At 38.3% G+C, this 13216-nt stretch overlaps 1 protein-coding gene across 7 annotated transcripts in view; it reads left to right on the top strand.

Moving 5' to 3' along the window:
* The window catches only part of Gtdc1 (glycosyltransferase like domain containing 1), a 334933-nt gene that overhangs the window by 272962 nt on the left and 48755 nt on the right, over window positions 1-13216 (top strand). For 6 of the 7 annotated variants that reach the window (XM_040745304.1, XM_040745303.1, XM_040745306.1 and 3 more), the window contains one exon: window positions 2136-2483. The exons of the other annotated variant lie outside the window; for it this stretch is intronic. In XM_040745304.1, coding sequence (XP_040601238.1) covers window positions 2136-2483 — 348 coding nt within the window. The remainder of the gene's footprint in view (window positions 1-2135; window positions 2484-13216) is intronic. 7 annotated transcript variants of the gene reach the window in all.

The raw sequence follows: 13216 nt of genomic DNA, 5'->3' as shown, positions 1-13216 counted from the left end.
TTAAAACTTCTGCACCTATGAGATGGAATTACAATCTGTACATGCCCAGACTTCTTCCCATTTTAAGTCAAAAACTATCTTACTGTTTTATTAAGATACTACAGATTTGGTCCATTCCTTGTAGTTTCTCTTTCTGTGCTGCCATCTGCTTAGCACTGGGGAAGGAAGACGTTCTGCCTAACTCATTGATTTTCTCTACCTGTTTGAATCAAAATGGATGTGAGGCTCATAAAACAAGCATAGGAGGCCCTGAAGATGTAGTTTGATTGTAGAATCTCCATGGTATGCTATAAAAAGGCTGTTCAGTTCACTTACACTCCCGTATGCTTTCTAGCGTTGCTTATCAGTCTTGGCTTTAGGCCCAGTCAACTGTCTCTCTCCATTCCATAAGCTCTGCCCTCATTCCTCATGCACCTGTTTTGTTTGTTTGTTTTTGAGTACCTTTCACTACATGTACTTCCTGCCCATCCCTTCCCACCCCCAAGGTAGCATATATGCATGTATGTATATGATTTTAATTCTCATCTCCACTTCTATTCACCTTGCTTGAAATAATGGACCTGAACTAGAGGCTTCATGAAATAAGACTTCAGATACCTGATGTCTGAAACAATTTGTTTTGTTTTATTTTTTTCTTTTTCTCTTTCCTTCAGCATTACAGGAAAGCCATGCCATTCATTGCATATGTTGTGATTTTTTTCTCTGTTTCACAAGACTTTCCTGTCTTCAGAATTCTACTTCTTGACTTAGCAATAGCCCTAAGTCCTTGTGCCTTACCCATCTATCCTCCTGCCTTTTACTCATAAGCCCTTATTTCTGCATAGTTTCTACCTATTCCACCTGACAGAGACTCTGTGAGCATTAGCAACCATCAACATGTGACAGGTCCAGGTACTGAGCCACCATCCTTCAAGACCTCTGAAGAGTCTTGTGCCTCTGTTTACATATCGTGTGGAGGGAGGCTTTTGGTTCATCTCTGTAATGTGTCTTTACTCTCTCAAAATCACTTTTTCCACTTATGTTCTTTATTCTGCTTCCAGGAGGTTTCTTCCCCACCTACCTCATAAGTACATGAATTCTCCACTTATTCTCTGACTCCACAATTCAGGAAGACACCTAGGCTCTGGATAGGTTTACAGAATTCTGAGAGTTCAGGCACCTGGCCCAGCCTGCTCCTTCATACCTGCATGCAGAACTCTGGGTTGTGTGCTATTTCCAGATGAGGCCCTCTTCCTGCACATACTTTCTTCTACCCCCTCAATACAGGGCTTGCCTGCCTTGCAAAATGTTTCAATAAAGCCCTCTTTAAGCCTTTACCAATCTATAAATCAGGGGTACTTTTATTCCTCAGTTTCAAAAGCTAAAGTGTCTGTTGTATAAAAAGGGTTGCCAATATAGGCCAATTGACTGTCACTCACCTATCTCTCACTCTAAGTACCTGCAGTTTAGTCCCTACAGATGGATAAATCCTTTAGGCTAGATCTTGTAATGGTGTAATTGGCTCTTTGATTGTAGGTTACATTAGGAATTTCTTTTTACGGATTTCATTTTATTTAGGTTCCTTGCAAATCAGTAACATATTTTACTCTGTTTGACAAAAGCATTATAGGAAAATATAAAAATGAAAATTACAGAGAGAGTAAAATATACTTCAGGAAATATCAGGCAGGTCAATTTAATAGAAAGTATATATAAGTTTCCAGGAATACAAAGCAGCCACATGAACAGAAATAGCAAGAGTTAACCAAGAAAGTTTCAAACATTGTTAGTGAATGACGAGAAATGCTCTAAGCCAAGGAATGATGAGGAAACACAAAATGGGGATCCAGAAAGACAAATGAGTGGCAGATGATAACCTACATCTATAGTCTTGTGGTCTACAGTGTGTGTCACACCCGTTTGTAGCCACAAAAACTTTATGTAAACTATTCAAAGACAGTGTTGACCAACTTCAAACCTTTGAGCTTTCTCTTGGTGACTAATACTTGTTGCACTTTCCTGAGAGCTTTTGTCATAACATCTTTATTTTTTCTCAGTTTTGTCTGTCGTCACTGTGTCCTTATAGGAAGGTAAGGGACTAATTTTACTTTTTTTTTTTTTCATAAAAACCATATTGCATTCCCTTTTTGTAACAGATTCATGCCCAAGCACAAAATAGCCCACTCACGGAGGATGCTCAGTCTTAATGGAAATGGTGTTGCAGTCATGTCCATGATGCTTCCTTCCCAACCAGAGCAGAGGGATTCTAAGAAGTTCTTGGAGAGTTTTAAATCAAAGTCTGAGGAACACCATGGCCTTGATGCTGGACAAGAAACCCTGGATAATCCATCAGTCGAGAAATCAGGCTTGGAGAAGTCCAGCCTGTCAGAAGATAACTCAGGCTCTCTTCCTGGAAGCAAAAATGTAGCTCTTGATCCCAACAGCCTTTTTTGTGGAGCTGATGATCAGCAAAGGCCATTGCACATCACATGGCCCCACAGGTGGTAAGTCAGGACATGCCAGTTTACTGTTTTACAAAATGGGGTTTGTTGATGGACTTTCTAACATGCTGTCCTTGTATCTTTAGAAAAAGAGCACTTGAATTTGCATTTACAGTTTCACATGGTAGTGTTCTAGTACAGTAAGTACCAAGACAGCAGCGCCCTTAACTGTACATTGATTGTTGTTTTTTTACTTTATATGTGAATTATAGATAACATTGATAATAATTTGTTCAACTAGTAATAGCATCCAGACACACTCAGAAAATAAAATCGTATACAAGAAGTTTTAAAGTAGAAAAATGAAATACAGAGAGTGGAGAGTGTTAATCCAGAATCAATTCACATATGGACATCAGTAAACCACATCACTCTTAAAACAATAATTTCCATTCTTTGCTCTTACTTTGACCAGTGTCAACTGGACAGCTTCATTTTACTTGTCATGGTGTATTAGTGCATGTGAAGCCATCTACCTTCTGCCAAATGCCTTTGTATTGTGCTAAACAAACTGTCTAGCTGAATTTCTTCTTATCATAGGAAAGTCAATGCAGCATATAATCCCACCAAATATAAATTCGTAAACCTAGCCCTGGCTTCTATAAATTAGGATTTAAGGAGGTAAAATGTCCTGATAATCTTCTGGTATTAGGCATGAATATTTTAATCTAGTTTTTATTCCTCCCAGTTAGTTTAATCTGCATGTGGCCTGATTAGAGTTGCTTCCCCTACAGATTATGGCCTCTTTATTGCAGCAATGCTGGGCTGATCATTAGGTCCGATTGAGAGCAACTGTTTGCAGGTGAAGTAATAAGCACACACACCGGCAGGAAAGCGCCTTTGCCCAGGATTTGCCTCCAAGCACATTAAAACTCCGCAAGCTCTCCCAGTTGATCTGCAGCATCTGGTACCTAAAGGGATTTTGTCTTTGATTCTAAATGCATGAACCTGAAATTTAGGGGCTAAGCGTTGTTATGAGATACAGTTTGGGGCTTGTGTGTTCACCAACACCCTTCCAGCATCATGTTGTACTCAAAATGTCACAAGACTCAGTATTATTTCATGTGATTTGAGACGCAGTGAGTCGGGATGAAATGAACCCTATTTGAAGATAAAATACCCATTCTCATTTACTGCCTTTTGAAACCTCCCTTATTCCATTAAGCCTTGCTTCTCTCTGAGTGAATAGTTATTGCAAGAAAGTCAATTCTAAAAAGTTTTGTTCTGGATTTTCATAAAAATGTTAAATAATTTGGAAACTGTGGGTACAAAACAACAATGTAGAGGCAAGATTGAGAACCATGTTATTCAATACTTTGCACAAAATTAGATGGAGCTATGTTAATAAAATTAACAATATTAAATTGAATAATTCCCTCTCTTCCTTTGTATATTTTTGCTTTAATTTAATTTAATTGCCTAAAGTTAGTTGCTTAAAGAGATGCAGCATGATGTTTGTGCACATTCTTATTGTTAAAGCTAAATTATTTTTAATTTGGAGAAGAGGGAAAAAAGCCGCATCAGCAAGAGTAAATGCCAAAATATAAAAGTAACACATTCATCCTTACGGGTAATATAGTAGAACATTGGAAACTTGGAGGTTGCCAGACACATAGCTAACATTAGGGCTAATTTTGAAAATCTAGCGTGCAGTCAATTTTACTGATGCCTGGGGACATACAAGGTAGAAGCTGACAAGAGAACTAATTTTGTTTGGGTTATTTACTGCTATGCATCATCCACGGGTTCCCGCCTGACACACAGCTATATGAAGGGGATATTATCACACACTAAAAATTTATGTTGACATTCGATATTTGTTCAATATGTCAGCAGTATTACTTTCATAATCAAAAGAGTAAGAAAAAGAAAAAAGAAAAGCACTTTATGCTCATATAGATATATCTTTTTAATAACAGTCTATAAGGTTAATATAGTTTACCTTTGAGAGTATACAATGAAAACAAGCAGGGTTAGGAGGGGAAATGACAGAAAGCATCAACCCGAGCTGTTTGTTTGCCATTACCTACGCGAGCCATGTCAGCTCTCTGGCCCGCGTCTGATAGCTATTTGTTGTACAGAGAGCACAGCATAAAAAAAATATCAAACTCTTAATACTATTGTGTGCCCATAACCATCTGTCACTGCTAGCCTGGAGATGAGAGGAAGATTAGGAGGAATAAACACTGAGCCGCCGAGCATTGGTAAAGCCTTCGGGCAAAAAACTCTTGTGGGGACATCAAAGACATTCTAATTCCGAGGCAGTCAAGGATTACAGTGTGTAACCTGTGCTGACAACAGATAAATGACTGGCAATATTGTGCCAGAGCTGTTGGGTCCTGCATGGAGTACTGATGATGATGATGATGATGTTATCTTGCAGAATGGACTCTGCTGGGATAATTTTATGATAAAACACTTTTTTCAAATGCCACTGGGTCTAGGCAGACATTTACTAGCTACAGGGGTAGCAATCAGTTTCTTCAAAATTTACTGTTCTAAGCCCATTAGAGTTCCGGCACAGCAAGACTCGTCAATGAAAAGCTAAAATGCCTATGTTTTCTTTAGGAGAATATATGCAAATGTTGGGAGCTAAATTCCTACCCTTTAGTGGTAGGTGCTTTATCATCTGATTTATGTAAATTTGCTCATAAAAATCCAGTTTATTTTTAATTGGTGAATATGAATTAGAAAATTAAGACTCTGGTTCGGCATTCATCCCCGGCTTCAAGCACACATTCATTTAGACTTCCAATTGTATGACTGGAAATCCCATCGTTGACCTATCAGTATGAATTGTGTTCTGAAGGAAAGCAAGAATTCACTGGAAATGAGCAGGGCTGTCTGGATCTCTCATGCAGCCCTGTTTGTTCACACCTCCGTGCTAAGGCTTACCGTGCCCTTGTCATACCTGAGCCTCTTTTACTCCTAGATTTCTTCTGAATAGCTGTGGGAAGCTCTGCTGTCTGATGCAGTTTTGATTGGCCATGCACATTTTCCAGAGAGGTGTTTCAGTACAGAATACACATAAAGGAGAAATGGGCAGGGGAGATAGCACTGTCCTAAACATGTCATAAGAAATATGTCGTGAAATCATGCAGTTGGAGTAGCGACCTGGAATGAAGTGATGGTGATCTCACTGTGTTTCTTCCATGAATGGTCTCAAACACAGTGTTAACCTCTAACATATCTTGTACTAAGTCAACCACATGTAGAGCCTCCTTGGGAGAGTATGTATCAAAATCAAAAGTGACATTTTTAGAAGATACATTCTGACTTTGTATCTATATTAAAATGTCTGCAAGGTTTGCCCCTCTTTGGTCTTTCTGGATTGAGTTAGTCAAGGATTATAGTGTACAACCTGTGCTGACAGTAGATAAATAACTGACAGTATTTTAGCAGAGTTTCTGGGTTCTCTGCAGACCAATTTGTTTTCGCCTTTCTACCCAGTCTTTAATGTCTTGTTATAAACATCGGTAGCATGGCACAGCTAATAGAAATGGCTTAGAGAGAGACCTGTGAAAAGTGCAGTGTTTGGCAATGTTTTCTTTTAAGCTGCTTCTTTCCAAATAGTACGGCATCATACCATCTTCCAAACTGTATATAAATGTTTCTATATCATAATACGCACAAAGACATACTGCTAGGTGGAGAGTCAAAACAAGTTTAGGACATAGTGAAAGCTCACACTTGTCCAGGCCCCTGTTCTCTAACTCACACTCTTAAAATAAGTGAGCCAGCTAGATGGTTCAGGGGTGAAAACTACACAGGGAGCCTGATCACCCGAGTGCTCACACCAAAACCCATGAAAATGTGGGAGGAGAACCACTTCCACAGGGCTGCTCTCTGTCCTCTACACATACATGTGCTTGCCCTCACATGCACGCATGTGCCTGTACTCACACAAGTGCACACACACTCATGAGAACAAAGTTTTACAAATCAGGGAAGACGCCAAAGGCTTTTGTTTAGATTATACCTAAAAGTATTTACTGTTTTAGACCTGAAAATGAAGGACAAATTTGTAAATTACATTGGTTTTTGTTTTGTTTTTCCTTTACGTTGGTTTGATTTCAAAAGGCTGGCCTTGAATTTACAGGGATCTGCCTTCCTCTGCTCCTGAGTTCTGGGGTTAAGACATGTCCCACTATACCCAGCTCACACTGTAATTTTAAATAACAAGAACACATTGACAAGTACACACTAACAGAAAATAAAGTTTTCAAAATAAAAAATACTGATGAAAAATGACAGGAAGTCACTAAGACTCTGTAGTGGTTGCAGTGTGTTGTTTGGATTGAAGACTATGAAGAAAACCCTGCCTTGCGAAGGTATCACTATAAAAGGAATGCCATAGGGGCTATATGCATATTGTAGATGCTCTTCTTTGATGCTGTATAAGAACTTGACAGGAAGGTTGGTTAAAGGTGAGTTGCACTGTGGAGTCTGGAGCCACCACAGTGCATTATCCATTGTCTGTTCCTTGCTGACTGAATAGATTGTTCTGGCATTGTGGATGTTTAGGTCACATGCAAAACACAGGCTCACCACAGTAATGCCAGTCTGTGGCACATTGACATGACCCACCTTATGATTTTAAGATGTCACTGTGAATCTCATAAGAAATATGCTTGAGTTTTAGAAAGCTGTTGGGCTCATGGTATAGGTATAGTTTCACCAAAATTCTATTGGTCATCTGAAACCTTGAATTTATGATAAAACATATACAATTTGTTTTCTTTAAAGTGAGTTTCACATTGTTTGTATTTGAAAATATTTGCCATACTCAAGTCCGATTAGCAGTGATGTGTGTAGCATTCATTAAGGTAAACTCTGTTTCCTAAAGAAAGCAGCTATTTTATCTGAGAAGTCAAGCATTCATACAAATATTCATCCTAAAGATAGTCATTATATCTTAATTTGCATGGACGTTCTTTTATATACATTTCCAATTATATCACAGAAAAAACTAAAAGATATTTATTAGAAAAATTCAATAAATAATATGAACAATTTTTATTATATCCCCAAGCACATTCTTAAACGCAGCAAATGTGTTTTGTTTTGTTTTGTTTCCTGTTGCTGCAAAGGCAGATGGTGAAAACTAGGATGCCACTCATTCAGTGTGCTTCCACTGCCCTGAATTGTGCAGGCACAGCCGCTATTATTGCATAAGAGCACATGCCACACAGTGAAAAAGTCAAATTATGTCTTAGGATTATCATCAAAAATATCTTGATCTTAGAAAGTCCTTGAAAGGAAAAGCACTCTTGGGAATTCACAAACTATCATCGCAAACCACTGTGTGATCATGGTCACTAGCCATTAGAATTGGTTAATTTTTTTCATTCTTGTGGACTAAATTTTCTGGCTCTGAATTTTAAGATATTGTATTATATTTTATTGGTGTTATGATTGCAATTTTTGTCTTTGCAGTTGACAGCAAATAAGTCTTTGTTACAAATGAGGAAATACAGACCAAACAGAACTTACCTCTGGGCGAATTAAGTGATTAGGAAATCAAAGGCTAGACAGCTGTAATAAAACACATGAGTATCCAGTAAGTAGGTGTTTTCTGGTTGAGAAGGAAAAGTTTGGGTGGGTGTGTTAAGGAGCTTGAAATTATTAGAGTGGTTGCAGTTAAATGTTTCCCAATTGGGCTCCTGAAGTAGCTTAGCTGTTAAGGAATCTTGCCACCAAATCTCACTACCCAAGTTCCATCCCCAGAGCCCACATGGCAGAAGGACAGATCCAACTCCCATAAGTTATCTTCTGACCTCCATATTTGCACCAGGGCTTGTGAACACCTGCACAAACATACATAAAAATGATAAACAGAAAGTTTTTTACAGCTCCCTCATTACCTCTTATTTGGATTGTGGGGTAACTGTCAATCAGAGTGCTTCATTCCCACTATATTGACTTTCATGGTCTATCTGGCATTTGTAGCAATTTCCATAAAATAGTGATCAGTTGATTCATGCAAAGTTGATTACTATTAGGGGTGTGAGTTTAGAAAGGACAAACCTTAGTCATCAGGGTTTGAAATGTACTTAGATGACTAAGTAAGCATTAATCCTATCTAACATTGAAAGGATTGGCATCCATATCTTTACCGGTTCTGATGACGCCTAACTAACTGATGCAAAAATAAAAACCTGTGCATTAATACTTGGTAGTCAAATAAATTACTCTGTTTTATTTCTTGACTCTGAAGTTTAAAACCCAACTTAGCAAAGCAAAGGACATATGTTAGATGGCTGGATGAGGCCTTGCCTTGGTTTCTCTTCACCAAAACAACTGAGGAGAAGGTTGTTTTTTTCTTTTCTTTTCTGGTCCTTGCTTTAGAAAATTCTTGCAGGTCTGGTGCAGGTACCATACTTTCCTTACATGAGAGTCAGAAGCCCAAGTGCTAGAATTCAGAGATAAGCATCCTGTGTTCAGTTTCAGTGTTAAGTAAAAATCTCTTCCCAAATGAAAAATGACCCTCACAGAATACTAATTCTGGGGTCATGTGGGTGGTCATATGCTCTCCAGCACACTTGGCTGCAGCTTTTCTGCATTTGGGTGGAAGGTGCTTTCTTCTAACCTCTAAACAGAGGTGATTTTCCACAGATGCTCTCTAGCGCCCTCAGCCATTCTCAGAGCTCAGAGACGGCAACCTGTTTTGTGTTTATCAATCAGCGGATCATAGCTCACATGAATAAGGTTTGGGCTGATTATAGCCTTCCCAAATCAATAAATTTTGTTAAGATTTATCTTTTCCTAGAGTTTTTGGGGGTTGGAGGGGGCTTTATTTGTTTGACCTATCTATAAAGAATTTCAAACTTGCAGCATTTCAAGAAACAAAGTGGGGTCTCAAGTACTTTTATTAGACATTTGAACACGGATACTAACATAAAACTACTGTGTAATAGTATATCAACTAATAATTTGGCGCTGCTAGATGATTCAATGACACTCTGTTATAGGGTATAACAAAAGTGGTAGGAAATAGAACTGAAATGCATACCCAAAAAATAAGCCCTACCCAAGTCTGTGTGCTGACTATTTCCCAGACTACATAATATATAAGCAAAGTTGATACAGTTCAAGGTTGTCTTTGCTTTCTGGTGTGTATTTGACTTTTTATACTTGGTGTCAGGATAAACAACTTATACCTGTCATCGTTATTATTTTGGTATTGTTATCATTAGAGTAACATCAACTAAAGTTCCTGTTGCCCTTTCCTTGCTTAATGTGGTTAAAAAGTTGTCTACACTTCATTCATTTCACAGATTAAAAAGTCTACAATTCATTCATTTCACAGACATATAGTTACTGCAAAGATGTTTGAGTTTGGCGTGCCTATGACAGACATGCCTATGACAAACACAATAGACAATGTCTCCCTTTGGCTCTCGCTGTGTCTTCTGCTGATCAGATGCCTGTATTGTACTTTAATTATAATGGAATGTGAGGAGTGGATGAGTTAGTAGATGGCTCACTGGTGTGTGTGGGTGGCTAGATGGATGGGTGTGTAGCTGAATGGAATTACTTTCCTTCTAGTGATTTTTGAATTTCCTTCATTGTGAGATGGTTCCATGACTGTGTGTATTGTGCAGTTCCATATACTGTACAGACAGACATGAAACGGAACATCACGCTTTGTAAATGCCCCCTCACCATGTGCATCATGTTTTAAATAATGTCATTTATTTATGTTAAGTGTCAAGGTCCTCTGAGATATAGACATAGACTTTGAAGTGAATGTGAGGTTGTTTCAACAGCATAAACCCAGAGTGAATGGCATGGGAGGACTTAGTCCAAGTGATTTGATCGTGATGGTGATAACATTTAGGGTCACTAGTTGGTGATTACCTATCACCTGCTCAAGCAGTCGGGTAGAAAGGCTGTGGAAAGATAAGTGGAATCAGTGTCCAAACCACAGGTGGAGGTGACGGGCATCAATGTTGATTTCAGAAGGCCTGCAGTTTCCTGGTCGAATTCTTCTTTATAAAGTATCATAGACGTTGTAAATAAAAAAATCCTTCATGAGTTTCTTAAAATTGAACCACTCATTGTAACAGAAGGATGCTAACACTTGGGAAGAGAGTCTCAAAATGCTTAAAAACCAAAGTTACTTCTTAGTTGTCTCAGTAGAATACCTTCTACCTACTTCTTCACCATAATCCAGATTCTATTACTAGAAACATCCACTAAAATCACCTTTTAACTCCAACTAAAATCCAAGTAAATGGGATCCTGAGGCTTTTATAGGTTATGCAGACTGAGGCTCAGTGGCCATGTTTTTCCTTACTCAGTTACACTGAAGATTTCCCAGGTAGACTATTAAAAGTTATTTAAGGTTTGCCCCCTTTGTTGGCTGTGCAACTAATTAGCTATTTCAATGCTATTCATTTTAGCATCATGTGTTGGTTAAACAAAAGAAGAAAATTCACACAGAGAGGCAGATGTGAGAGAGTTTTGCTTGGTTAGGGACTGCCTCACAGTGCCCATCTCTTATTGAAGGAAATGGTATGTACAATCTTCTTCAAAAGCATGTCTTTCTATGCTGTCCTTTTTCATTAATTTAGATATGTTTCTAAGATGATGAGTGATGTTATTTCTAATTATGGTTACATACAGTTAATTTCCTTCCTTTTTCCTATGCTTGGAGTGAAAGGCAGTTTCCTCCCAATGAGTGCAGGGGCGCACTGGTTACTAGGAGGGGAGGATACTGATGGAGCTGATCTTTCTGTTGCCTTAGCAACACATTTATTTATCAGGGGTTGAAATGACATGAGTTAATATAGCGCATACCTGCTGATCGGCAAACTCCCCTATTTCAGCTGCAGTTGACAATTAAGCCCTGGACAGCTACAGCCAGGGGTTAATGTTCCTCATTAGGAGAACTGGGTCATTACTGGGAAATCAAGGCAGTTAAGGCAGCATGGGTAAAATACAAAATTCAGCATCTCGAAGAGTGAGGCTCTTTTATGTTAATTAACCTTATATTCCTAAGTTTAAAAAAAATCTTACTTGAGCATGTCAGTGGATCAATTAATTGAAAAAGAGCTAGTATACTTTATTCTGAGTTGTCTTCATTTCCTTTGCAAGGATTTCATTATTTTATGGAAAATTCTTATGTCTATATGATGAGTAAAAAGGGTATTAAAATTAAGAAGGGAATCATCATGGAAATCAGTTTTGCCACAAGGGAATGAGCAAATAAAAACCTTGGAAATGAAAATAAATAAGCTTTGCTAATACCTCACCTAAGGAGTCACATGTAAGCATGTAAGACCTGGGGTGTTTAGAGGGACTTCTCTTCTTCATTAAGCAGTTACATAGTTATTTGACCTTCAGAAACAGAAACTTGGAGGAAGTGATCAAGTGATTTGAAACATTCTTCTTGAAGAAAGCTGAGTAGCAGTTAAGCAGTAGCATTTTAGTTCATAATTGACTTTTTTTAAGTACCAGCAAAATGAGATACACTGGTTGGAGATTTTTATTAAACTGTGTGAGTGGGTGTGTTTCTGCTTGATATGTTCATAAATAATGTATCAAGACCCTTCTTTAAGCTTTATTTTCTTATTTCTTTAAAGAGCATTTATGTTGAAAGTGGGATGTTTTACAGAGTAGAAAAAGATTTATTGTGCAGAATCCTGTTCCATCTTCATTATTCTGCTGCCTTCACTGAAGCCTCCTCGTGTCAGCTCCTTCTCTTCTGAGACTTAGTGAACACAGACAAAAGCAAAAGGGTCCTCTCTAGTCTTTGTTTTCTAAAGTACTAACATCCTCAACGCTAAGCCAAAGTCACATGCTATAAATTCTTTTTAAGGTAGAAACCATTGATTGAACCTTACAGACTTGATGTCGAATTCTACTGTGGCTCTTGGGATTATTTTTCACCTGTCAAGAGTCATTTTCTTCTTACAGTAAAGTCTTCAGATACTTCCTTAGGAAACAGTACTCAGTACACCCCTGTTGGTGTTACATACACTGTCACTTTTCCTTGGATTGGCATGCAATGTTAGTATTGCATACATTGTTGCTCATCCTCAAGTTGGCATGCCATGGTAGCTAGAAATAGCACACTGAAGGCTGCTTCTTTTGAAACAATGTACCCAAGATTAGCTGTGATCTTCACAGCTGGGACCAGTCCTTGGTTTCAGCAAGAGTATCTCCAGAGAATGGAGCTCTAGAATTAGAATACAAAAAGGAAGACAGACTGTAGATGTTCCCCAAATTCCTTTCTTTTTTTCCTTGGGAAGACTGTTGGACCACGTTTTTTCGCCTCTATTTGATGTGACTGCCTATTTGAATCTTAGCATTTAATCAGAAATGATGGAGCCACTTCCAAGCCTACATGATAGAAATCCAAGCCTTGTCTTGTGTTATTCTTCATTTCCAGCTGGACATAGATGGCACTTGATGGCATTGCCTCCCTTGCCTTGGAACCTTGTATAACCCCATACAGAAAGACTGCTTATCAAATCTCTACCAGCCTGGTTACTAAAAAGGATTTTATACATGTTCAAACCATGTAATTTTTGAAGATACCTTAGGTGATCTCAGTAGCATAGTAATCATAGTCAACAGAAGTAGCCAGAGTATGCTATGAAGCTTTTGGCTGCAGTGGGCCAATGAAGATGCTATTTAGTGAGGTAGGCAACAGGAAAGAACAGATTTAAAAAGTTTCATTTTGCACCTATTTAGTTAGAGAGATGTTTTCAGCCTACAAATGAATATGT

Source organism: Mesocricetus auratus, unplaced genomic scaffold (genome assembly GCF_017639785.1).
Source record: "Mesocricetus auratus isolate SY011 unplaced genomic scaffold, BCM_Maur_2.0 Super-Scaffold_100004, whole genome shotgun sequence".
Classification (NCBI taxonomy): Eukaryota; Metazoa; Chordata; class Mammalia; order Rodentia; family Cricetidae; genus Mesocricetus; species Mesocricetus auratus.
Note: the sequence above shows the minus strand (reverse complement) of the source record. Positions and strands in the feature narration are given on the sequence as shown.